The 27,766-nt window shown below is 35.5% G+C and overlaps 1 protein-coding gene across 2 annotated transcripts in view; it reads left to right on the forward strand.

The window, feature by feature from the left end:
• Positions 1-27,766, forward strand: part of PPA2 (inorganic pyrophosphatase 2) — a 104,233-nt gene that overhangs the window by 17,178 nt on the left and 59,289 nt on the right. The window contains exons 2-6 of one of the 2 annotated variants that reach the window (XM_017516830.2): positions 17-81; positions 2,786-2,830; positions 6,761-6,814; positions 9,320-9,439; positions 17,163-17,249. In XM_017516830.2, the coding sequence (XP_017372319.1) occupies positions 17-81; positions 2,786-2,830; positions 6,761-6,814; positions 9,320-9,439; positions 17,163-17,249 (371 nt within the window). The remainder of the gene's footprint in view (positions 1-16; positions 82-2,785; positions 2,831-6,760; positions 6,815-9,319; positions 9,440-17,162; positions 17,250-27,766) is intronic. The other variant, XM_017516831.2, reaches the window with a different exon arrangement.

Here is a 27,766-nt window from a genome sequence, read left to right on the forward strand (position 1 = left end):
TTTTTTTTCTTTGCAGAGAATGAAACTGGTCACTACATTTCCCCTTTTCATGATATTCCTCTGAAGGTGAACTCCAAAGAGGTATTGTTTTTACTTGTTTTGGGAATGAAAATGTGTACTTTTAGTATTACCATAAGATGTTTTTTGGAAGCACCTTGAAAGGAAAAAATGTTGGAAGTCAGGAGGACAAACAGGAGTTATTATAACAGGGTCGTAAGCCTCATATATGAATTAAAATTTGTATGAGAATAGGATTCTTCCATGAGGAATTGGTAGGAAGGGATGTTACTGGTCCATAAAACTTAGAATTTGGTAGGAAATAAAGATTTAAGAGTAGTAATTTAGGAAGTTAACAAGAGGTTTATTTACAATAATAATTAGCTAACATTTGTGGATTATTTTTTATTTGCTAGCCACTATGTGAACATAATTTTACTTAATTGTTATGAATTGCTTTTACCTTCTCCAAGGACACTGAGGCTCAAGGGCATTTTCATTGACTTGTCTAAGATCTGGTAAGTGCCAGAGCCAGTTTTTGAATTAGTATTTCTGACCACAAAACTCATGGTCTTTAACCACTCTGTGAAACAGGTGCTAGATAAATAAAGCAGGGGTAAAAATGATGGTGTCTGAATAGCTCTTCTCTGAGAACTGAAAATCACTTGACAGTTGTCAGGGTGTGAAAGGTCCCAGGAGAACTGATGCTATCAAATCAAAATCATTGATTTGGGCCTCGAAATCATTGGGGTATTTTAAGCTCTCTCCTGATTAGTTGGTAAGATGGCATATCTGGTAGTGGATATTCATGATCATCATTAAGTTGTAAGTTATTTCCTTAAAATCCAAGTGATGAATTACCAATTTTTTTAAGGGGAGACAGCTATTAAGTAAATAACCAGGACCACATTCCCAGTTGAAATTATATGGAACTGGTTAATGGGGTTGGGTGTTGTGGGATGTGAGGAGATCAATGTAGGGGCAGAGGCAAGTGAAGAAGTGAGGAGGCTGCTTCAGATGCAAGGGTCGTTTGACCCTGGTGTTACCTCAGAGGCTGAATATCATGCATCATAGTGAGGTTATGGGATGTGAAGGAGGATTCATGCTGCTTCCCAGCTCTTCAGAATAAGGAACTGCTAGTAGAATAATATGAAGGATTTATTAAGTGCTTGTGGTGCTTAGCCAGGCACTGTGTTCCCTGCTTGACATGCTTATCTCAATTCTTCTGGCACTACTACTATTACCCTTATTTTGTTAACAAGGCTAAGAACCTTGCCTATCATCACAAATCTAGTGTGTTTTGGAGGTGGTATTGGATTTAGGTGCTCTAACTCCAGAGTGTGTACTCCTCACTTCTCTTGTGTAATGCCTCCTGCTCATTACTTTTTAAGTGTGCAACTCCAGGACAATAGAAGGAAACCAGAGGCAAAAAGAACTCTGTGTTACTGTGTGTATCCATGTGAGTGTGTGAGAGTGTGTGTGCATATGTGTCCCTGTGTTTTGTTTTGGCTACTGAACTTTTAAACCTAAGAATCTCATGTCTCCCAACACCTTTCTTTGCTTTTGGCCAAAAGTGCATGCATTCACTTATTCATTAATTTATTCATTCAGTCAATAGTCATTGAGTGCCTATTACGAGCCAGGCACTGTTCTAGGCACTGTGGGTGTAGTAAGATAGATGTAGTTTTCACTCTACGTCTATCTTAATGGAGTTGGAGGAGATAATCATAAAACAAGTCAGTGAGATAATGTTAAGTGATATACAAATACAACAGGGAGATGTAAGATAAAATGTGACTGGTGGGTAGTGTTGTCAGGGATATGCTGTAACAAAATCTGTACACCTCATCACAACAACAATAATAATAAAACTGTATTTTTTTGAGAATCGTGTAGTAGAGGTGGAGGTGGAAAAGGGAGTAAGCTAGAAACATGTCAGTGAGAGTAACATTTTGTCTAAGGAGGATGGGTTTTGGGGAATATGAAATTTGGGATTAGGCAAAATTGACAACAGGGCTGGCAAATACAATAGGATATGCCAGTGAATTCTGGAGATAGAGAAATAGATACCCATGGTGGTTGTGTAAACAGGTTTCTCTAGATCTCAGTCAGTAATGATTAAAACTCCTGCTTTGTGCTTTGGGATGTGGTGTATTAAGAACAAAAATAATGTTTCAGGGCTGATTTAGAATAATTATTTTTCTGTTTGTTTTGTTTTCTTCATTAGTAGTTATTTTGGTGTGTGAACGCTACACATACTGGTTGAGCACTTGTGAATGGCATAATTTTTCTCCCCAACCCACCGTGAAGTCAGTTTTAATTTAATAGTGCTTGGTGTAATGGGAAAAGAAAAAAAGAGAAAAAAGTGCTCCGTGGAGGCATAGTAATCACACCTTGGTAGAATTCACAGGCAGGAGGTGCAGCTGAGTACTTTCACGGCTTGTTAGTCATGCTCCCCAGGGCTTCATTTCAATAATGAAATGACTGTTTTAAGCGTAGTCACTGGAAACTACCAGTCTTTCTTTAAAGACTTATTTTATAAAAACTGGGTAAATATAGTTGAAAGAGATTTAGCTTTTCTGATCATTTATTTTAGGAAACACTTCGATGCTCTATTCTGGGGATGCAAATGGTCAGGGAAAAACAAAGTGGGCATTTGGTAGGTTCTCTGTTGACTCAGATTTGTGGACAAATCCTTGTATAGAATGTCATATTTTTATTGCTAAGCAGTGCCACTGTATTCTTTCATGAAATATTGCAATCATAAACACCATCTTGTCTTTTACAGGAAAATGGCGTTCCTACAAAGAAAGCACAAACTGATGAAAATGAGGTATATCCAAAGGTTTTTATTTTTCTGAATCACTTTTATTGTCTGTTAAAGACCTTGCTGATAGTTTGCATTTGTAAAGTGATACTAGGATTTTTACCCCTGCAAGACTTTCATATGCATTCTGATGTTTTTCTTTGGGGCAGCTAGGGCAGCTATTGCCATTTAATTTTTTTTTAATTGTGGTAAAATATTCATAACATTCATTTTAGCTTTTTAAAAGTACAGTTCAGTGGCATTAAGTTCTTTCACATTGTTGTGGAATCCTCATCACCATCCATCTCCAGAACTTTTTCATCATCCCAAACTGAAACTCAACAACTCCTCATTTCCCCGCTTCCCCAAGGCTCTGGTAACCACTATTCTACTTTCTGTCTCTACGAATTTGACTGTTCTAGTTATTTCATGATCGCTTTATTTTACAACTTGAAAACCTGAGAGAATTAGCACAGGAACCTAGATTTTAGTAGTAATTTAATGATCATGGGAGATGATCTAAAGTAAATGTACTTCATTATAAGTGAAGTATTTCACTTTAAGTTATTATAAGAGAGAAGATGATTTGAGAGGCTCTTTTAGAATCCAAGAACAATAATCTCTTCAGAGTAGAGAAGAAAAACACTTATACCAACTATATGCTAAAATAAATGTAGTCTAAATATAAAATGAATATATACTCTAAATGTATCTAAATAAATATATGTGGCTGTGAAACCTTTAATAGTTCTTGACTTAGGACTAGAACATTTGATTGATATCTGTCATTCCATCTCCTCCTACAAGTGTCCTTTCATCCTTCTGATTCTGATGCCAGGCAGCTTTTCCTGCTGCCTTCCTGTCTTCTTTTACCTTTCCAGCTTCATTTCCATTTATTCTCTACCCAACTGAAACTTACAGCTCCAGCGTTTGAATCTACTTCCAAACATACCTGTGTGGGCTTTTAAATTCCTACAACATTTGCCTGCTATTCATCTTCTATTTTTCTAAACTGGTGTTTGTCAAAATGGTTCTTGAACCATCTACCCTGGAACCACTTAGAGTGCTTGTTAAAAATTAATATTCTGTGCCCCATCTCATATTTACTAAATCAGATTCTCTGCTTCATAGGGCCTGGTTATTCTAGGTATTTAACAAGTATTCTAGCTACATCCTAAACATGAAGTTTGGGAACCACTGCCCTAGATATTGAGTGAACAAGGGTTTATAGAGATCCCCTGGGACTTAGTGTATTAACCTCAAACAGTTATTTCGGGTTAATGAAATACATTAGTGGGAATAACATATTCTGAGCCCAGGGCTGGGCGCCTTGGTTCATGCCTATAATCCCAGCACTTTGGGAGGCCGAGGTGGGCAGATCATGAGGTCAAGAGATCGAGACCATCCTGCCAACATGGTGAAGCCCTATCTCTACTAAAAAAAAAAAATCCAAAAATTAGCCGGATGTGGTGGCACACACCCTGTCGTCCCAGCTACTCGGGAGGCTGAGGCATTAGAATTGCTTGAACCTGGGAGGCAGAGGTTGCAGTGAGCAGAGATCACGTTATTGCACTCTAGCCCAGGAGACAAGAGCGAGGCTCTGTCTCAAACAAAAAAAGAATACAGTTTTTATGTTAGAGACTGTCTGATTTGAGTTTATTTGAAATTTTCAGGATTAGAGAAGAAAGAGGAATGATTTCTTCCTGTCTTTTCCCCATGTATATAAAATATACTGAAAGCTTTTTCATATGTGTTATTAGTTTTTCTATTTTGATTTCTGCAACAAAAATACAAGGAAAAATTGGAGAGAAAGAAAAAGACCGAAGTAGTTAAGTTATTGCTACTTACACAACTTTCTGATTTGACTTGTGCTTCTTTTATCTTTTTTATTTTCATATAAATTTTGGCAGACCATTGTTGGTTTATAATTAACGTTAATCTTACGAAAACCAGGCTAACATTGGCTTTAAAAAATTACAGGACAAAGGTTGGAAATAAGCTGTTAGTGATTAGGAGCAAATGAAGAGGGAGAGTGTGCTTTGCAGGCTTAAAATTCAAACCTTTTTTATTGTTCATTTGGCCTAGGTTAAGTGTCTGTGAATGGTTTTGGTAGGTGTCATTGTGTAAAAATGATTGTCACCAGTTTGGTATTTTTGGTCACCTCTGAGTATTCATCTGTAGGCATTTGTTCTCTTATAGCCAGGCTTTAGGGATGAATAAATTATGTGAACATCTGCCATTTACTTCGGTTTTTCTTTTTAACAGCTACTTTAGACATATTTAATCAGGTGCAGGGGTACCTCATGAAAGAGCATCGAAAATGAAATACAACAGCAGGACTGTGTGTAAGGTTGCTGAGATAGGTATGGGACATACTTCTAAGGAGCAGTTATTGAGAATTCATTCTCAGCTTTGTTGTTTATCTCATTATGGGCTTGCAGTTTTGCCATTTGTTACCTTTAGTCTTATGTAGAAAAACTTAATATAAATCATCATTTTTATGGCTCAGCATATATCTACATTTAATTGTGTAAATAGCATTCTTTGAAATAAGAGCATTCTATGTTACACTAGAAAACCTCTGTGATACTGTTGAGCAATGCTTTAGTCCAGCTCTGCCTGCATATTAAAATTGTTTGCAAAGCCTATAAAAATAAGCAGTTGCCCTTGCTCCACCCAGAGCAATTTAATTCAGGTAGATGAGAGATGGGGCTCTGGGAATCTTTTTTTTTTTTTTTTAATTGGTTGAAGCTGGTTAGGTGGTATTAATGTGTGGCATGATTGAAAATAAGTATGTTAAATTACTGCTTCTCAAATGATTTGGTATGAAGGACTAGTTTTTTGGCTGATTTATTTCTAATTGGCTATGAACTGATACTTTAAAAAATATAATCAAGATGAATTATTAGAAAAGTGTAATTCAGTTTCCAACTTTTGATTATTAGATTCCACAGGTATAAAAATTGCTCTTTAAATTGCTACAAATGTTTCTAAATGAGCCAGTAACAATCAGTTTGCAGACTGGCCCTGGTCCTTGGCTACACTTGGAGTACAGTGTTTTAAGCCACGGTTGTTTCCCTGATAAATTGTTAGTTATTGATGTATTGATGTCAAAATGGTGTGCAAATCACTTTAACCTTAAGAATTTCTCTTTGGAAGGCAAACTGTAGGAAATTATTTTTACTCATCATTGACCTAGGGTCTCCTTAGGTGTAAGCATTCTACAAAGTTCAGAAATTAAAACAAAACAACAACAACAACAACAACAACAAAATACAAAAAACAGTGAAGCCATAGGCAGTTTATAACTTTAGGGAATCTGAACTCACTAGATATGCAAACTAAGTCTAGAATATTTAGTGTAGCTCTTTGTGAACTCTATAATAGCCTGTCCTTATGTCTTTAGTTTTACATTGTGATTGTAACTTGGATTTAATTATTGTTTTATCATTTTAAAATATATTTTATTTCATAATTTTCTGTATATTTTCATTGATCTTCCTAACAACCTTGTGTGATGAGTGGAATAGAGATTATCACACTTACTTTACAGATTGGAAAAGTGAGACTGAATCCTTACATGAGGGACTAGTTCTCTACTTCTATTTTAGTTGGAAAATAAAAATTGAAACACATTTCTTGACTCCATTCTAGTTTTGTCCCTACACATCAAAGGTGTTCTCAGACTTGTAACTGCTGACACTGTGTATTAGTGCTCAAGTGATATGGTAGCCTAAATTTGGCTGTGTTTTAAACAACTCTAATTTTTAGAAAAAATTTAAGGCGTAGGTAGAGGTAGGATGCAGACTCTAAACATTGTGTGTGTGTGTGTGTGTGTGTGTGTGTGTGTGTCTGTGTGTGTCTGTGTGTAAAACATCTAAAGCGTTTGTGTAAAGGATATAATGAACAAAAGGTAAAAATTTTAATGTTCTTTCTTTATTTTGTTTTTAACTGCAGAATCTATTTAATATGATTGTAGAAATACCTCGGTGGACAAATGCTAAAATGGAGGTACCCAATATATTTTATTAATATAAAACCGAAATGATTATAATGATATAAAACTTTGTTGCAAGTTGTTTGGCATAATGTTTTGAATTTGGGATAGTTGAGAAAAATACTCAAAGGTAAGTATATACATTATGGTTTTATAGAGAGTGTTTCACATTTGCCCCTCAGTTTGTTATACATGTATTAATTTTCCTTTTTTTCCCCTTTGAAAATGGCAAATACTTTCAAAGCTTATTTATGTAGATTCTGAGATATATTAGGTTCATAGATGTAACTGAAACATTTATTTGGGGCTGATGGCAATTTTAATTTCTTAGGACTCACTTCTCCTTTAGATTTTACTCTACCAGGAAGAAGTCATTTCCTGGTTAATTTATGACTATCACAGAGCATCTGCTGTTTTCCTGGCTAGCTTTTTTTCCCTTTTTTAAAATTTTTCTAGGAATTGAACCTATTAATAACTTCCCTTTTGCTTTTCAGAATTTTATTGTTCTTTCTTCAGTTAGGTAAGCTTCCTTATAGTTCTAGGTGAAATTTAATTTATGTTACTTTGTTTAGTTTTATAATCCTTCTATAACTTTGGGTGTGATAACAAATATTTTAAGTAATTAAATTAGGTATTATTATATAGGTGTATATTTTTCAGAATTTATATTTGGAAGAGAATTATCAGTACTGTCACCAGGTCCTGGAAGTATTTTTGGTTAACACTTTAATAGGAAAACATAAAGATATTAGATTCTTCTTTTTGTGTTGTTTCATGTGTAGTGTTTCATCATTGTTGCTACTCTCTACCTCATTTAGGTCTAGGATCCAAGATCTGTGAGAATCTACCTAACTTAAGCAGTGTTTCTTCATTCAAGATGGCTTGTTATTTTTTTTTTTCCGTTTGTTTCCTATATAGCATAGTTTTTAAAAATAGCAATGTGAATATACTTGATAGAAAACTAACTGAGTCTGGGCACAGTGGCTCATGCCTGTAATCCCAGACCTTTGGGAGGCCAAGGTGGGCAGATCACTTGAGGCCAGGAGTTTGAGACCAGCCTGGCTAACATGGCAAAACCCCGTGTCTACTAAATATACAAAAATTAGCTGGGCACAGATTTTTGTGTGGTGGTGGATGTCTGTAATCCCAGCTACTCAGGAGACTGAGGCACGAGATTTGCTTGAACCCGGGAGGGGGAGGTTGCACTGAGCTGAGATTGTGCTACTGTACTCCAGCCTGGATGACAGAGTGAAACTCTATCTCAGAAAAAAAAAAAAAAAGAAAGAAAGAAAGAAAACTTAACTCTGAGATAAAATCAGTTGGTGAGAATCTCTTTTTTTGATGATTTTTAAACTTTATTGTAAATTGACAATTTATAATCATAAGTTTTTATACGGTACAAAGTGACATTATGACTTACGAATACAGTATGGAATAATTAAATCAAGCTAAATAATATATCTGTCACATAAAATATCATTTTTTGTTGTGAGAACATTTGAAATTTACTCTTAGCAATTTTGAAATGTGCCATACGTTATTAACTGTACTCATAGTTGTGTTGTTGTCTCAACAACAAAAAATCTTTTTCTTCCTGTCTGAGACTTTGTATCCTTTGACTGTCATTTCCCTATTCCTCCTATACTTACCCTCTATAACTATAATTCTGCTTGTATGAGTTTGATTTTTTAAATTCCATATACAGGTGAGAACATGAGATATTTGTGCTTCTGTGCCTGGCTTATTTCACTTGCTGTAATGTTCATCAGTTTCATCTATGTTGCCACAAATGACAGAATTTTCTGCTTTTTTTTAGGCCAAGTGCTATTTTATTATGTATGTCTACCATATTTTCTTTATCCATTCATTTGTTGATGGACACTTAGGTTGATTATATATTATTTCCAATGTTTTTTGATGGAGTCTGTAAAGTGTTCTATATATAAGATCATATCATCAGCAAACTGTGACAATTTCACCTCTTTCTTTCCTACTTGGATACCTTTTATTGTTTTCTCTTGCCTAATTACTCTGGCTAGGATATCCAATACTATGTTGAATAAAAGCAGCAAAAGTAGGTATTCTTTTCTTTTTCCAAGTCTTAGAGGAAAGTCTTTCAGTGTTTCACTATTGGATATGTGGTAGGAATCTTTGAATTAGCTTTATTATCATAAGACTGATGGTAATAAAGCCTGAGATTAGTAAGAAAAAGCAAGTTAATTAATCTTTATCCTCTTGCCATCTCAATCATTTTATTATTTGTGTTAGAAATAATGGAGTACATAAATAATAGAATGACTAAATATATAATCTGGTGTTTCCTTTCCAAGCAGTTTTTCTTATATAGTACTATAAATTAGTAATAAGAGCTGGCTTAATTTCTTTTAAAGTGCATATGATCATTAAGTTGGAATATGAATATTTAGTCTGAAAATAGCAGATTTTTAAAAATACAATTTGGATATAGAATTAATTAATTCTCATCCTGTCTCTTTTTCTTACTTCTGTGATTTGCTTAGATTGCCACTGAGGAGCCACTGAATCCCATTAAACAATATGTAAAGGATGGAAAGCTACGCTATGTGGCAAATATCTTCCCTTACAAGGGATATATATGGAATTATGGTACCCTCCCTCAGGTAACATTTTTGTTATAATGGTAAAACGTTTCTGTCTTCTGAAAACACTGTCTTGTAAATCCTGTGAACTATGTGAATTTAAATTGTTTCTGAGGACATGTCATTTGGAGAGGTTTGTAAATTTGGAATTTATTAATGTGGAGTTTTAGTGTATCAATAAATTTTTGTTTTAAACTGCATGTATGTCTATACTCAGGTTCTTGGAGTTAGGCAGATAGAATGTTCACATTCGACATTTTGAATACTTTTATTTTTCTGGTCTTGGCTGTTAAGTGTCAGGGAAAAACTTTTAAGTAGGCTTTCCTTTGAACATGACAAGTTATGCTTCTATATACATTCATATATGATAGCATGAATTTTTTATTTTAAACTTTAACAGATGAATGTTTTAAATCATTAACTTTTTTCCTGGAACTCGTGAATTGAATTGCACAACTTATTTACTGTTATGAGTTAATAATTTTTAAGTGGAAAACAGAGAAAACAAGAGCTAAATGTTGGTAAGGTAGCATTCCTGTTGGAGAATAACAGTTTACCACTTGCCTTTCTTCCTTTCGTTATCTCTTTTGTTTTCCTCTCATGTTTCCTCACTCCCGGGAAGAGGTAACTCTTCCAGATTATTTAGTGAGTAAAACTCAGAATATGCTGAATCAAAAGTCTAGGATTTGGGGACACAGAGAGCCATCTGCCTTTATGTTTATAAAAACCATAGACCATCTGTTCTGGATATTTAATTTTTATATTTTAATTTATTTTAATATTTTTCATGAAATTTCAAGATGGTATTGGGGAAATATCTGAGAAGAGAGGTCTTGTTTTATCCAACACGAAAAAGCAACTGCCTGTGTAGAATAAACATTCACAGGAAATTTTTTTTAAAAAATTGTTTTCTAAAGAGTCAGGCTGTCTCCGATTCAGTTAGACCACCCACATGGATACATTCTTGGTTCAAATGGGCACTTTTAAAGTAATGTGCTAAGAATGAGAATGCCTTTGGAAACCATGAAAGCAGGTTTTCTAACTTTCGAGGTACCTAAATAGATAACGCTGTTTAACCCAACAGTAAACGGTTAAAAAAGTTCTATAAAGCTTAGAGGATGCAGCCTGTAGGAGAAGATATGTGGATGAGGGGAATGCTGAAGAAGCCATTGAATTAGAAACAGACAAAAACAGAGAAGTAAGTAGAACAGCTAGAGAATAAACTAAAGTGCATGTGTTTATTTCTTTAAACACTTAATAAGGATTTATGTGCTAGGCTGGATATTAGGTGTTGAGTATATAAAGACAGATGAGATACAGGTATAGATCAAGACATCATAGTAAGTGACTAAAAAATGTGGGCTTGGGAGCAAGATTGTCACTTTAGTAATGTGACCTTAGGAAAGATACTTTTCCTCACTTTCTTCATCTGTAAAATAAAGAATATAAAATATCTACCTTTTATATTTGTGTTGAGATTAAATGAGTTACTGCATTTGAATAGTGTGTAACATATAGTGATCAATTATTATTATTATAATTAAGACTGGTACTTTTATTATTGTATGGCTCTTTCCCTAAAGTTATTTATAGTCTGATTGGGACAATCAACAACTAAACCGCTGGTTATGATGTGGTATAATAGGGACTACTAATTTAAAATTATTTTATTGTGAAAAAATTAAAAAGCAAACCTATTGATGGGAAGGAGAGAATGGGAGGAATGGAGGTAAAAACAAAAGGAGCTTCTGTAGTTTTCTATTTAAAACCCTGCCAAATTTTTGTGCTCTTCTGGATGTGTTTGGATTTCGAGATGTTCTACAGTGGTATTAATCTAGCAGATAGGGTAGTTCTTCTATTAATAAAACAGAATTAGACTGTGGCAGTCCCCTAATTCAGTATTCACCCTGCATCCACCATTGCCTACCTAAGTTTCATACTCCATCCAATATCCAAATTGATATTTTTAAAACATAAATTTCCAGATGCTTTTCCTGCATAAGAACACTTTAATGGTCTCCTGTTGCTTAAAAGATAAAATACAAAATTCTTAACATTGCTACTCAACCCTGTGTGATCTTGCCTCTGATTACTTCTCTAGCCTCATTTTGCAGCATTCCTCCTTTCTCACTCCTATCCACCACAAAGTCTTCTTCAGTGTTTCTAACTGACTTCATTGTGTCCACACCAGGCCTTCACCAAACTGTTCATTCATTCAATACATATTTATTAAAGGCCTGAATATTTGCAAGGTGTTCTTGTAAGTACTGCAGGTAAAACAGTGATAAAAAGTGACAAATATTTCCCTGGAGCTTTTACTCTAGTCATATAAACAGACAATAAGCAAAATAAACCCCAAGTAAAATGTCAGGTGCTAAGAAAAATTAAGCAGGGAATGGGGCTGTGGGTGTTAGGATTGTTGCAATTTAAACAGGGAGATGATCTCAGTGAGAAGGTGTTATTTGAGTAAAGACCTAAAGGAAGTGAGGGAACAAGGAGTGTGGACATCTAGAGGAAGAGCAGTCCAACAAGAAATAGCAAATATAAAGGTCCTGAGATGGAAATAGACCTAGCATATGTGAGTATCAAAAAGGAAGCCATTGTGGCTAGAATGGAAGTGAAAGAGAAGAAATAGACCTGCATTCTCTGTGCTGTTTTCATCCAGAGATCTGTACTGTTTTTTTAAAACCTGACTGATCCTGGAGAAAGAGAGCGAGAGAGCGTGTGTGTGTGTGTGTGTGTGTGTGTGTGTGTGTGTGTGTGTGTGTTTAGTCTTCAGGGAAAGAATACACCATCAATCGCTTATAAGCTGTTTATCAAACAAAATAAATTCAATGATGTTTTTAAGAATGCTGAAATCATGCCACTTGCTTATGGGAAGGGGTAGCTTTACCTAATTATTATTATTATTATTTTGCTTGATTGTTGATGTTCAGACGTGACCCTGTTAAAATGAAAGCCATCCCCTGGTCCCATTTACCTTTTTAATCTCATCTCCAACTCTCCTTCTGCCTTCCGCTTCTCCACTTCCACACTGGCACTTTGGTGCTCGAAGCACACTCCTGTCTCAAGCCCTCACCTTCACTGTGTCCTCTCCCTGGAACACTCCTTCCCAGGTATGCACACAGCTTGCTTTCTTAAATTGCTCATAAGTTCCTTAAATTGCTCTTCTTCGTGGTATCTGCCAACCATCCTTTAAAACTTTTAACCCAACTCCCATTCCCCCCTCATACTTTATTTCCCTTTTCCATAACACCTACCAAATTATAACCTGCTGTATAATTTGTTTATTATGTTTATTGTTAATTTCTCCCAGCTAGAATGCAGACTTCATGAGGTCAGGGATTCTGTCTCTTTTGTTCACTGATACATTCTAACTACCCAGCTTAGTGCCTGACATGGAGTAGGTGATCAATAAATATTTATGAAATCAATAAATTAATGAATGTGTTGTGTATGTATGTCACATTTGTTTCATAGGTATGTGTGGATACTTTTGCTGTTCTATAATTTGTCTTGTTAACAGCAGGAAACTTGTACAGAGCAGTTACCAAGCCAACTGTGTGCTTGGAAGAACATTTAAGCAGCAGAATACTGTTTAAGTGGTAGTCTATCCACTTAGCTTGTGATTCATCAGTATGCCATCATTATTCAGACCTTCAGCTGCCTAGACTGTTAGCCTTAATAGCTTCTCCCACACTCTTAATAATGCCTTGCTCAAAGTTTAGGCTTGCCTGGCCGGGCAAAAGTCATCTTCGTCTTCCTACCAGTTTATGCATGTTGCCCACATATAATGGGTTATTTCAATGTGTAAATATTTAGAACACCTGTCTGGAAAATAGTAAAAGAGTAGATTCAGTTTAAATTCAAAATTTCTTCAGTCTTAATGTAATATTGATATGTTTATTTTGTACTTAATTATACATTTGGTTCATTGGCCTCCCCAGTCAAATATATAGCACTACTTACTAGCTGTATAACCTGAGACAAGTGACTAAATCTCTCTAGGCCTGTTTGTTTATCTGGATGATCATACTACCTACCCCACAAGGTTATTGTAAGTATTGAATGAGTTGATCAGAGGTATTTGGCTCCATAGTGAGTTCTTAATGATGTTAACTTAATGATGACACTCTTGCTACTGATGTTAGTTGCTAGTATAAAAACACTGGTAGAGGCTTTTGCTCCAAATTGAAGCTCAGAAAGCATAGGTAATGGCTCATCCCTGTAATTCCAGTTATTTGGGAGGCCAAGATGGGAGGATCACTTAAGGCCAGGAGTTTGAGGTTGCACTGAGCTGTGGTCACACTACTGCTCTTCAGCCTGGATGGCAGAGTGAAACCCTACCTTAAAAAAAAAAAAAGGAGAAGGTAGTGGGAACGTCAAAGGTCTCTCTTCCTTTGACTTGGTGATAGGAATCCTGGTTAATCAGGAAGATACTCTTAAGGACCACCTATGCATATGACTTTGTATGATTCAGCTATTTTTTAGGAGATCTAAGGACCATGGTGATTACAAATGTATTGGCCAATATTTATAGATTGTAAGTTAATAATCGAACAACCTTCATGAAAATGAGATGGATTTGTTTTAGGGTATAACAGTGATATGTGTATTCTGATTTATTCATTTTCATAGCTTTATAATCATCTTTTCTATAACACTATTTTTCTGTTGATAGGTTTTTTGTATCTTTTATGTCTTTCTATGCTAAAGTTTTTCTGTATAGATAGTGTATACAGGTATATACCTATTAGTCTATGAGTTATATACCCATTTTACTTTACTCAGTATTTTCAGATTGTTTATAGAAGGAATTGTGACAATTCATACTCCTGACAGCAATATATAGGGTTCCAGGTACCCTATATCCTTACTAATACTTGAGATTAAGAGATTTTTAAGTTTTTGAAATAGTATCTTATTGTGATTTTAACTAGTATTTCTCTGATCAGACTAGTTATCTTTTCATAAATTTATACGTTATTCATGTTTCCCCTTCTTTTATTTACCTGTTCATGTCTTCAGCCCATTTTAGTTGGGTTTCCCTTTTCTTATTTAGTTGTCAAAATTATTTCTAAAGTCCAGAAGCTAATCTTATGTCATTTTTGTGAAACTATTATTAATATTTTGAACTAATGCTTCTTGATATTTCTTCTCCAGTTTCTGTGCTTTTCTAGTTGTTTGTCTATTAATAGTTTTACACATGTACTAAGACTCCACATGACGGCAAACCCAAAGCTTAAATTTTTCAAGATTTCCTTTTCTGTTGAAATTATACTGTATTTTCAAGTTAAATTAGAGGTGATTTAGTGTCTATCTCTTTTTGTAGTAAAAACTGAGACCTGTAGATATAAAGTTGGAAATAAAGAGAAACAATTTGGTATTTTTGCTGGTAAGGAAAATCATGAAGAATTGGCTCTAAATTTCACAATATTGTAGAGTTAAGAATTTTTCACTTGGGTACTTAATTCCTCCATACATGTAACTATATTGCTAAATAATGTTGAAATTGGAGTTCTGAGGAACCAACCAACCAACAGAAATATCCACCACAATCAAGTTGAATATAAAGAATATCAAGACAGTTTTTGTCTCTAAGTGAGGAAGGACTTTAAAAAAAAATTAATGTTTATCAAAATGGTCACAAGTAGGTCATAAGTGTGTGGGCTTCCTGTTCAATGGTAACATTCATGCAGATTGTGAATGAGCACTAAAAATCTTAACATTTTAGGGCCAGGATATATATAAAGATCCTCTTATTTAAGTCATTTTTTTTTTTTTTTTGTAGAGATGGGGTTTCTCCATGTTGGTCAGGCTATTCTCGAACTCCTGATTTCATGATCTGCCAGCCTCAGCCTCCCAAAGTGCTGGGATTACAGGTGTGACCCACCGTGCCCAGCTAAGCCATTCTTAATAGTGAAGAAAGAGGTCTGGATGGTTTAGTCAAGATAGTTTGTGGTCGAATCTCAATGTTTACCTTTAGGGCAGTGGGACTTCTAGCTTGTTACATTTGTTCTCTTGGGAATGAGAGTAGGAATAAGGGAAAATATGAGATGGAATTTCTGCATTAGCAAGGAGGAACCTCTCAAATATTTTCTGATTCTCATTAGGTTGCTTGATTCTGTTTATATGGGGGTCCCATCTTGGTTTCCACAGCACATTAAGATTACCTTTATAGCATTTGTCACAAATTTTATTAATGTGACACTCCAGGGTATTGACAGTTTCCTATACCTCTCTGTTACTGTCCCAAAATAGGTACTCAGCAAATATTTTATTGTATGAATGAATGCCTGTTAATAGAAAAAAAGAATCAGTAACGGGAAGACTGGGAAAGAACAGAACCTCTTTAGGAAAGTTATGTAGGAAATTCTCAGAGTAAGAGAAGGTATTTAAAAGAAGAGAACCACGAAGTAGATCGTGTTATATTTGAAAGTAAATGCCATTCAATTGTTATAATTTGCACATAAAAAATAATGATTAATTGCATGAGTTCTAATACAGTCTTTACAATTTAGAAACCGTGAGTTTGTGCAAGTTTAAACTGTGTTTCAATTTACTTATCTATAAAATGGAATTCATTATGGTACATTATTCATGTGGTATGTATGTATATATGTATATATTGTGTGTGTATATATCAGCTAGAAAGTGTTTGTCACCTATGACCAGTGTGTAAGATTAACAATTGTGGTTATTCTTACATTTTCTTAGTAGTATTAGTATTTGGTGAAGTGCAATGTTGTTGGACTTTATTTATTCATTTTTTTTTTTAAGATAAAGTTAGGCCAGGTTATTTCTGAATAAACTATAATTAGTACTAGAAGGAAAATATTGGAGTTTCTTTAGTGCTTAGGTGTAAATAAGTTTATTTTTAATTATCTATATAAAATTAAAGGAAATAAGCTTGGATAATCTGAAATCTTAGATAATGTTAATCTGAATCTTGGGATGACAGTCTCTATATCCCTTTTAATTTGAATTTAAAGCAAATAATTTTGGAGAACTTGTACAGTTCCATTTAGAATCAGGCAATTCTGAGGCTTTGGGGAGGGATAGTGCCTAACGGATCTTTACTCTTACTTGAAATTTTCTATTATGGTCTTCATTTATAAAAATTCCCATATATGTATTTTGTAACCAACAGGGTATAGTCTTGCCAGTAAACTAAAGAAGTGACATCTTTTCATGTTTTTATTAAGGTCCTTGAGATTTGACAGGTAGAGGATTTTTTAATGGAATGAATGAGACAAAATTGGTTTTTATTTTCTTTAGTAGTGTTTTGTCCTTAGATTTATAAAGGGAAAACTGGGTTTCCTTTAGTAATTTAGACCCCTCTGCTGTTACCATGTCAAAGGAAGCAATGAATGATGGAAGCCACAGTTGAGACAGTCAGTGGAAACACAGAAACAAGGACGTAGATAGTGAGAACATCCACTGAAACTCTAAAAGTAAATGTGAATTTATTTCCTTACTGAACTTGGAAGATGAATATGTCTGGATATACCACCCATGTGCAGTTGCAGTTATGCAGACAATTGAGAGACAGCGGGAGGAAATACTATAAATCTATTTTAATTATTATGATCCTTAGGGACATACTGGCCTATTGGCCTTGAGCCTATGTAACTTCTGATAATGTTTTCTTTGGATTATGGTTATCTATGAAACTTTGATTATGTAGAAAGATTAAAATACATTATAGTTGTAACTTATATTTCTGCTTTTTTTTAAATTTTAGACTTGGGAAGATCCCCATCAAAAAGATAAGAGCACAAACTGCTGTGGAGATAATGATCCCATTGATGTTTGTGAAATAGGCTCAAAGGTTTGTTTTATAGACTATATTAATTCTAACATGAGTTTTGGTTTATTCATGCCATAAAATTTCATTTTAGCCTCTAGTTCTTCAACTCTTCGAAGTTCAAACCTGTTGATTTCTCTAATATCAGTCCCTCCTTTTATCTTCACTTTCTTGTCTTAAACCAGGGCTTCCTAAATTACAGCCCTGTGACAAGTCAAAGCCAGCCTAACACCTGTTTTTATAAATAACACAGTTATGCCCATTCATGTACATACTGTCTATGACTGCTTTTACACTATGACGGCAGAGTTGAGGAGTTATAGCAGAGATCATATGGTCTACAAAGCCTTTTATTATTATTTTATTATTTTATATTTACCATCTGACCCTTTATGGAAAAATTTGCCAAGTCCTGTCTTCACCTTCTTTGCCTATTATTTAGACAGAAACCTCAATACTCATGAAAGTCAACTGGTACTTTTTCTTTTTTTTTTGTGCCTGCTTTCAGGTTGCTATGTCCTACCAAGTAAAAACAAAATTCACAATCTCAGAGATTGTTGCTACCTATCATTCTTCTGTATTTCTTTGGTCGGTTCTTTGTTCTATTTTCTATTACCTTTATTGTTATTATTTCTTGTTCTCTGCAGTCATTCAACTCTTCCCCATTTTTTTCTCATTCCTAGAGGAGCATCTCATCTTTAATTGTGTAGAGCTCAGAAACCAGCACATAAAAACTCTCAGTGTGGTTTAAATTTGTATTTCTCTGACGATTAATGATGTAGAGTATTTTTCATGTGTTTCTTGGCCACTTGTATTTCTTTTTTGAGAAGTGTCGGTCATGACCTTTGCCCACTTTTTAAGGCTCTCTTTTTTTCTTGTTGAGTTGTTTGAGTTCTCTTAGTCCTTTGTTGGAAGCATAATTTGCAGATATTTTCTGCCATTCTGTAGGCTCTCTCTTCACTTTATTGATTATTTCTTTTGCTATGCAGAAGCTTTTCAGTTTAAGTCCCATTTGCCTATTTTTTTTTTTCATTGCATTTTCTTTTGGGGGTCTTCATCATAAATTCTTTGCCTAGGTGATGTCCGGAGAGTTTTTTCTAGATTTTCTTCAGGGATTTTTTATAGTTTCAGATCTTAACATTTAGGTCTTTAATCCATCTTGAGTTAATTTTTGTACATGGTGAGAGATAGGGGTCCAGTTTCATTCTTCAGCCTATGGCTAGCCAGTTTTCCCAGTACCATTTATTGAAGAGTGTTCTTTCCCCATTATTTTTTTCTTACTGACTTTGTTGAAGATCAGTTGCTTATAGATATGTGACTTTATTTCTATGTTCTCTGTTTTGTTCCATTGATCTACGTGTTTATTTTTGTACCAGTACCGTGTTTATTTTTGTACCAGTACTTTAGCTATGTGGTATAATTTGTTGCTGAGTAATATGATGCCTCCGGATTTGTTTTTTGTTTAGGATTGCTTTGACTATTCTGGCTTTTGTTTGGTTCCATATAAACATTAGGATTGTTTTTTCCTAATGCTGTGGAAAAATGACATTGGTAATTTGATTGGAATTACATTGACACTCTAGATTGCTTTGAGCAATATAGTCATTTTAACTATGTTTTTCCATTTGATTGTGTCATCTATGATTTCTTTCATCAGTGTTTTGTAGTTCTTCTTGCAGAGATCTTGTACCCATTTGATTAAATGTATTCCTGGGTAGAGAGAGAGAGAGAGAGAGAGAGAGTATTGCAAATGAGATTGAGTTTTTTTTTGGTTCTTAGCTTGAACATTATTGGTATGTAAAAATACTATTAATTTTTAAGTATATGTTTTGTACCCTTAAACTTTATCGAAGTTATCAAGTCTAGGAGTCTTTTGGAGGAGTCTTTAGGGTTTCCTAGGTACACTATCACGTCATTAGTGAGCAAAGATAATTTGACTTCTTCTTTTCCAATTTAGATACCCTTTATTTCTTTCTCTTGCCTGATTGGTCTGGCTAGGACTTCCAGTACTATGTTGAATGGGAGTGGTGAGATTGGACATCATTGTCTTATTCTGGTTCTCAGGGGAAATGCTTTCAGCTTTTCCACATTTGGTATGATGTTGGTTATAGGTTTGTTGCAGATGGCTCTTCTTATCTTGACGTATGTTCCTTCAGTGCCTAGTTTGTTGAAGATTTTTATCATGAAGGAATGTTGGATTTCATTACATGCTTTTTCTGTATCTATTGAGATGATCATATGGTTTTTATTCTTAGTTTTCTTTATGTGGTGAATTCAGTTTATAGATTTATATATTTTCAACCATCTTTGCATTCCTGGAACAAACCCTACTTGATCATGATGAATTATTTTTTAATGTGCTTTTAAAGGACACAAGAATGCCAGTGGAGTGTTGACACCTCCCACTATTGTATTGCTCTCCGTTTTTTTAGGTTTAGTAGTAGTAGTTTCATGAATCTGGGTGCTCCGATGTTGCATGCATATATATTCAGGATAGAGCTTGGTAACTATATGCCTTAGTGATACCATCTTACGTAGTATCTCTGAGGAGTTCTCTGACTTTCTTGTATCTGGGTGAAAAATATGGAACACTTCATGAATTTGCATGTTTTCTTTGCATCTATTCCTTTAGTTCATAAGACCTGAAAATAATATTTACTAATTATGAAATAAATATTCCTATCTAAAGAATAGTTCTTTGTTAGGGGTATGCTTCTTTCTTTCATGCTTAGCTATGAGATGAGTGGTTGAATCAGCTGTAAGAAGCATAGTGGTAGGAAATTGCTTTTAGCATCACATTGTTAATAGGCAGAGGGAAAGAAGCAGAGTCCTGGAAGTTGATAACAGATTTAGAACCACAGATATAGAAAACTTTAATGTTCTAAGTCCCTTGAGGGATTTTGTATTGTTCATTCGGTGTCTGAGAAAACTAAATGTTATACTTTCAGCATAAATTTGTTGAATTGATTTAGATTGAATTGAAGTGTGGTGGTTTTGTAAGAATTCTACCATTTATTCCTAAGCATCTAGTTTTTGGTTTGATTGAGTTTTCCTTTCCAGTTTTTAAAGGTGTTACAGCAAAATAGTGCTTTGTTTGAGATAAAACTTTGCCTTTCTGTTGCATGTGAAGTCAAAGGGTATGTCTCATTCTGAAGCAACTTGGCAATCTGCTGGGCATGCTTCCTTGCTTGCTTTATAACCCATGAATATCTTATCTGTTCTTATGTTGTTTGACATTTTAAAATAAATTCTGTAAATAAAAACGGATAAAACAATTTAGAATGTGCTTTTTAAAAGCTGTAGGTGATTCCAAGGAATTCTGATACTCTGCTGCCAGAGTTGGCTACAGGGTTTCTCAGCTTTGATACTATTGAACTTAAAGATGGATAATTCTTTATGAGAGAACTGTCCTCTGCAGCATCCCTTGCCTCTTCCTACTAGATGCTAGTAATATCTCCCCAGTTGTGACAACCCAAAATGTCTTCAGATATTGCCAAATATCCCCTAAGAGGGCAAAATTGACTTTAGTTGAGAAACTCTCAGCTATTGTATCTAGTGCGAATTAACCAGTATAGTCATCTTTAAACTGGCAATTATGTGATAACTTCAAATTTGAACATTTTTGCTTTATAAAGGATCTTACAGGTCTTTTGGTCCAATGCACCCATACCCTCCTGAAGCCTTCTGTTCTCAAGCCTTCTTATTCTAGTTGTTCCTTCTTATTCTAGTTGTTCCTGTCTGACAGTCTGTAGATTGTTTTCCACTCTGGTTCCTTTTCACTAGATCTTCTCTGTTAGAATGGAGTAGTCTGGGTGCAGTGACTCATGCCCATAATCCCAGCACTTTGGGAGGCAAGCTAGGAGGATCTCCTGAACCCAGGAGTTTAAGACCAGTCGGGGAAACATGGTAAGACTGAGTCAATAAATAAATAAATAAACAAATAAGCATACTACCACAGCTAAACAGTCTTCTCTAAATATGATCCAGCCTGTATAAGTTAGTATTTACATAGGCAGTTGTAAAATTTTTCTATGGCATACTTTAGTGTTGATATATACTCAGAGCTGCAAATATCATCCATATCTTTATAATGACTTGTCAGAAGTTCCTTTTGGACTTGAGAATCTAGAATTTAAGCAACCAGAGTCCAAACTTGAAGAAAAATTTCAGAAATACTTTGTAATTGCAGCTGGTAAGAAGCATGCCAGAGGGCGGGAACTGGGAAAGGAACAGACAATATTTCAGACAATTGAGACCTCAACTGTAGAAGTTTCATTCTTTGTTCATAATGTCTCTTCCCATGGACAGTGTTGTCATTGTATTTCCTTCACAGATGTGGCTTCAGCTATTAACCCCTGGAGGCATGCAAAAAAAGCAGCTGAGCTAATCACACAGTGGCTTCTGTGAGTTGGTGCCAAAATCAGTTCAGAGGAGCCCAGATAAATCTGCACATCTCCTATTTTCCATCTCCAGAGTCATCTTTTTGTAGTTTCAAATGGAAGTCTAATTTCAGAGTGGAAGCAGTTTAGTTGTTTACCTGTAATTTGCAAAAATAAGGAAGATGAAACTTCTTTTTCTATTAAGCAGTAGAAAAGCAGATTACAAAATTGGAGGTTTGGTGCTTTTTTAAGAATACTATAAACAGTAGTTACATGCCCTTTTATAGAATTAGATCACTGTAGGAAATAACATATAAAGAGTCCCTTAGAAAATTTGATTCTTTGATCCTTTAGGATCATGAGGTGCATACTTAAAAAAAAAATTCTAGCATTTTTGTTTACTGAGAATGGTAAGGGGAAAAATGAATGATTCCCTTTAGGAAACCAAACTTAATACTGATGCTTATAGCAAAGTACTAGTCTATAAACCTTTATTTGAGGTGCTGTATATGAATTACCTTATTTATTCTTAACTGCTAACCTGTGGAACAGGTATTTTTGTTTCCAAATTTTATATAAAATTATATTCCAAGGAAGTTAAGTAATTTCCCCAAACTTACATTGCTAGTAAGTTGGCAGAATTGGGATAGTATCCCAGGTATCTTGTTTTGGAGCCTGTGTTCCTAGTCTCTATATCAGGGGTGTCCAATCTTTTGGCTTTCCTGGGCCACATTGGAAAAATAGTTGTCTTGGGCCACACATAAAATACACTAACACTGACAATAACTGATGAGCTAAAAAGTAAGTAGATAAAATCTCATAATATTTTACAAAAGTTTATAAATCTGTGTTGGGCCACATTGAAAGCCATCCTGGGCTACATGCTGCTCTTAGGCTGCATGGGTTGGACAAGCTTGCCCTATTCCACTCTGCCTATAGTGCTGATACTTGTGAGAATTGATACACATATTTATATCCATCCTATTTATATTATTTACAATTTGTAGGTTACAGCCATATGATTTCAACTCATTATTTGAAATGACAGAGTTCTGATTTTTGAGATTTACTTTTATTAAGATATGTTCGATTAATTTGTCTTGTTTTAAATCAGCTGTATTGCAACAAGTTTTTCTGCAAAAAGTTTGCGTCCTTTTGCTTTAATTTTATAAATGTTTGTATTTTTTATTGACATTTTAAAGAAATTACCTGATCAATTTTGTAGTTAAACACAAAAAAGTGTTTTGTTTATTATAAAATAAACTTGAAGTAGGTATTGGAAAGAAGTGAACCATTCACTTAATGATAACAGAGGTTAGGGAGAGAGAACTTAAGGATTAGGAGCTGTTTTATTATGGTTCATTTTGACCGTGTATGTGACAGCCTCCACCACCGTCAAAAACAATTTGTGATTAAATTTTTAAATTCAGGTACAATTCACATAAAATTAACCATTTTTAAATATATATTAAAATTAGTGGCATTTAATACCTTCACAAGTTGTACAGCCATCACCTGGATCTATCTAGTCCCAGACATTTCATGACCTCAAAAGGAAACTTCTCATCCCCTTTAGCAGTCACTCCCCATTTTATTCTCCCACTGGCCCCTGGCAACCACTAGTTTACTGTCTCTATAGGTTTACCATTTCTTGATATTTCTTATAAATGGTCTCACATAATATGTAACCTTTTGTGTCGGCTCCTTTCAGTTAGCATACTTTAAAGATTCATCCATGTTGTAGCACATATCAGTACTTCATTCCTTTTATGGCTGAATAATACTCCACTGATGGATAATACTACCTTTTACTGATCCATTCATGAGTTGATGGGCGTTTGGCTTGTTTCAACCATTTGGCTATTATGAATAGTGCCACTGTGAACATTCATGTATGAGTTTTTGTTTGAATACTTTTATCCATATTTTTCACTTAGGAATATAATTGCTGAGTCATACGGTGATTCTGAATTTAACTCTTTGAGGAAACACCAAACAGTTTTCCACAGCATTTTAATTCCCACCAACAATATTCAGGGATTCCAGTTTCTCCAGATCCTTAGCAATACTCATTATTTTCCATTTTTGTTTTTTAACAATCATCCTAGTGAGTGTGAAATAGTATCATGATTCTTTTTTTTTTTTTTTTTTTTATTTTATTTTAGGTTCTGGGATACATGTGCAGATCATGCAGGATTGTTGCATAGGTATATACATGGCAAGGTGGTTTGCTGCCTCCATCCCCCCGTCACCTATATCTGGCATTTCTCCCCATGTTATCCCTTGCCAACCTCCCCATCCCACACTGTTCCTCCCCTAGACCCCCGCCAATAGACCCCAGTGTGTGATGCTACCATCCCTGTGTCCAGGGGTATCACGATTCTTTTAACTAAAACAAATTTATGTCTGATTTTATCTTAAACAAATATGGATAATTGTTTTATCCAAGAAAGTAATGCATTTTTAAAAAATAGTTTTAGCCATAAATGTGATGTAGATTTTTTTTTCTAGCTTTATTGAGTTGTAATTGACATATAATAAACTGTACCTATTTAAAGTGTATGAATTGATGACTTTTGATACAAGTACATGCAAAATTATTATCGAAATTAAGAAAATGAACATATTTGTCACCCCCAAATGTTTTCTCACACTTCTTTGTAATTTCTCCCTCTGCCTCTCGCAACCCTCTGTCCTCAAGCAAGGACTTACCTGCTTTCTCACTACAGATTGGCAAGAGAAGCAGCTCTGGCTCAGTTTGGGGTGTGAATTCCAGGTCTTCCATTCACTAGTTCTGTGGTCTTAGACAAAAATTAGTTGACTGTTGTGAATCCCAGTGTCTTTATTTCCAAGATAGGGATAATATCTACACTGTACAGTAGTTTCTGTAGGTGAAGAATAAAATGATACATATAAAAGACATACTCTAGTGCCCATCACACAGTTTGTGTTTGGTAAATCATTTTCTTTTCTCCTTGTGCACTATTTGTTTTTTCTTTTTAAATGTTTCATTACCCTTATCTAGACTATCCACTGTCACGTCCCTAATCTAGATTTAAATTACCTTGTATCTACAGTGTTATAATAGTCTTCTGATTTGTTATAGCCTCTATCCTGTCCTTTTATCATATTGGAGAACCTATCTTGACACTCTATTGCCTAGATCAAGGCAGTGGCACTGGAAATGAAGAAGACACAGTCATGAGAAATGATGCACATAGTGTTGATATGACACATTTAAACTCACGCGTGTTCAGTCTTATATTATTCTGCCCTGCCCTGAGGTATCTAAGTCACCCAGTTAAGATTGTAAATCCTTGAGAACAGGAATTCTTTCTTTTATTAATACGTAGTGCCTAATATAGAGTTGAGTACTTAATAGAAGCTAAACATGTGAGAGACTGGCTAATATAATTGTATATTCCCCTGAAGTTCAGATTTCATTTTAGTTTACACAATCACGTTAGTCAGTTGTGTTAACTAATTATAATTCCATACAGATTTATATTAAGATTTTAGAATCAACTTCCAAATATTCTGACAGGATTTATTTGACTTTATCACTTAAAATTCTGGATTTTTTTTTCCCTCAAATAATTTCTGGACACTGAAGTGACTTTTTTTTCTACATACCTTGTTTTCTAAATGTAAAACTGCATTTTGAATTATGAAGAACTTTATTCTGAAGCATGTGTTCAGATTCCAAGTTTACAGTGAAAATCTATAGCCAACTAAACCTTTAAAAATAAAAGGATATAGAAAGAATGCATGCATATAAACTTGACATTGGCAGCTTGAGGGAACCTCACTGAAATAACTTTATTAAGCACATGGAACATCTGCTTAAGTTCTGCTATTTCTGAGTTTCTTATAAAATCTTTTTAAAGTATTTTATGAAACCTGCTTTGTAAATATCATTATTTTCTTAAGGCTTTGCTCTAATGTGTTTTACTTTTCACTGTAACTGATAAATGTGGTTTGTAAAAAAGGCACTATGAATCAATGTAAAAGGATTCTCAGGTCTTTTTTCCCCTCAAGCAGCAGGAGTCAAGTTTATATTATGTAATCTTACACAGAGGTTTATTTTCTATTTAGTGTGAGTTTCTAGGCTTAGTAGATACCTTAAATTTCAAGATATGTAAATAACTTCAGTTTCAGTACCGACTGCAATAGGTCAAAAGTATACATATCTCTACTTTCTTGGTGCCTAATTTTTTTAATATATGGATTGTTTTTACATACATAATGTGATGAGATTCTGATTTTTTTTTAATTAAAAAATAGCCTTTAGACCTTAAAATGACTTTATCCTAACCTTTCAGTTTTGGAATATTGACTATTATGTGTAACTTTGTAGGTGGGCATAAGGGAGTAAGTTACACTTGTACAGAAAATCTCAGGTTTGTTGATGATAGTTGCCAGTGACAGGAGTAGTGCTACCACTGGAAGATGTGCCAAGTTAGTTACTGTCATCTGCTCATTTCTTGTATTCTGCCTCTTGGTCATCTTTGATTCTCATATGTCTTTAAATTTTCTTGGTAATTAAAGAATGCACCTCTAGCCACACTTACCTGTGCTCTCTTATGTCCATAAGTTCTGGGCTTGTTTTGGTGAGTAGAGTGAAATTAAAGATTTTCCTTCAACTTCTGATTCCTCTGGATAGAACAAGAAAAAATTATTGCCTTTGTAGATTTAGAGCTGGCAGCCAGAGAAATTCCCCCCAGAATAGAGAAAGCAAAATATGGAGGACAGGATCAAGATGACAAGCAATAGCCTATTGTGTGAGAGTTCTGCAAACACTAAGAAGGGATATTAGTTTAAACCACAAAGTAGTGATATCATGAATGAGCTTGAACATCTTTTTATACCCTTAAAGACTATTTTCATTTCTTCTCTGAATTGCCTGTTGTTCATGGTTTCTTCCATTTCAATTGAGCTTACTCATTTTAAGTATATAGTGAGTTTTCACGTATGTATACACATATCCTTCTCCTTCAATTAAAATATGAAGCATTTCCATGATCCCAAAAAGTTCTCCCTTTCCCCTTTGTAAAGTCTCTCTGACCCCAGGCAATCTAGGTTGGTAGCATTTTTCTTTAAGAATGTTAAAGATTTGGTTGATCCAAGATGGCCGTTTAGGAACAGCTCAGGATTGCAGCTCCCAGTGAAAGCACAGAGGGTGAGTGGACGCCGCATTTTTATTGCCCACAGACTAGGAAATTCCCAGGCGGAGGAGCGCCACAGGTCACCAGCGAGGCTGTTTCGGCCAGTGCGGCTGTGCCAGCCGGTACCGCTGCTTTGCCCCGCGCGGCTGCTTTGTTGGCGCCCCAGAGCAGCGGTTCTCCATACAAAATACACCGGTCTGGGTGCCCTTTTGGCTGGCGATTGGAGCCACGGGAAGTTGCCCATTCGTCTGTTTAAAAAGGGGACTGAGCAGGGAACCGGGACAGTAGATTCCAGGGCAAAAAAAAAAAGAAAAACGCCACAAACCTCAGTGCCAGTGCAGTGAGTGGCTGCAGGGGAAAACAAACAGACCCCGGTGCCTCTTCAACAGGTGACTGGAACACCAACTTAAAAAAGGCTCTGAGGCAGGGAGCCAAGTGATCAGGCTCAGCTGCTCCCACCCCCACAAAAGAACAGCAATCAGAAACTCTGGATTGAGAGTTTCACAGCAAGCGCAGCGGAACCCGGGACGGTCCAGCTCTGTGGGGGAGGGGCCTCCGCCATTACCGAGGCAGCCCGCCATGACGGAGGTAGTCGGCCAATGCTGAGGCAGTCCGCTGTGGCCAAGGCAACCCGCCATTGCTGAGGCAGCCCGCCGTTGCCAAGGCAACCTGCCATTGCTGAGGCAGCCCGCCGTTGCCAAGGCAACCCGCCACAGCAGAGAGACTCCGCCTCAACAGAGGCGGGCCACCATCGCCAAAGCAGTTCTAACTACACCCATATAAACAGGACTGCAGGGAAGTTCACTCGGCACCTGGGTGGAGCCCACAGCAGCTCAGCAAAGCCTCTACAGGCAGACAGTGACTAGGCTGCCTCCCTGCTGGGCAGGGCAGGTCTGAAGGAAAAAAAAAGGCAGCAGCACAATGGAACCTCATAAATAAAGCCCTAAATCCCTGGGACAGAGCACCTGGGAACAAAAAGCAGTTTATGAGTTCTGCT

The sequence above is a fragment of the Cebus imitator genome, unplaced genomic scaffold, assembly GCF_001604975.1.
Source record: "Cebus imitator isolate Cc_AM_T3 unplaced genomic scaffold, Cebus_imitator-1.0 Scaffold606, whole genome shotgun sequence".
Classification (NCBI taxonomy): domain Eukaryota; kingdom Metazoa; phylum Chordata; class Mammalia; order Primates; family Cebidae; genus Cebus; species Cebus imitator.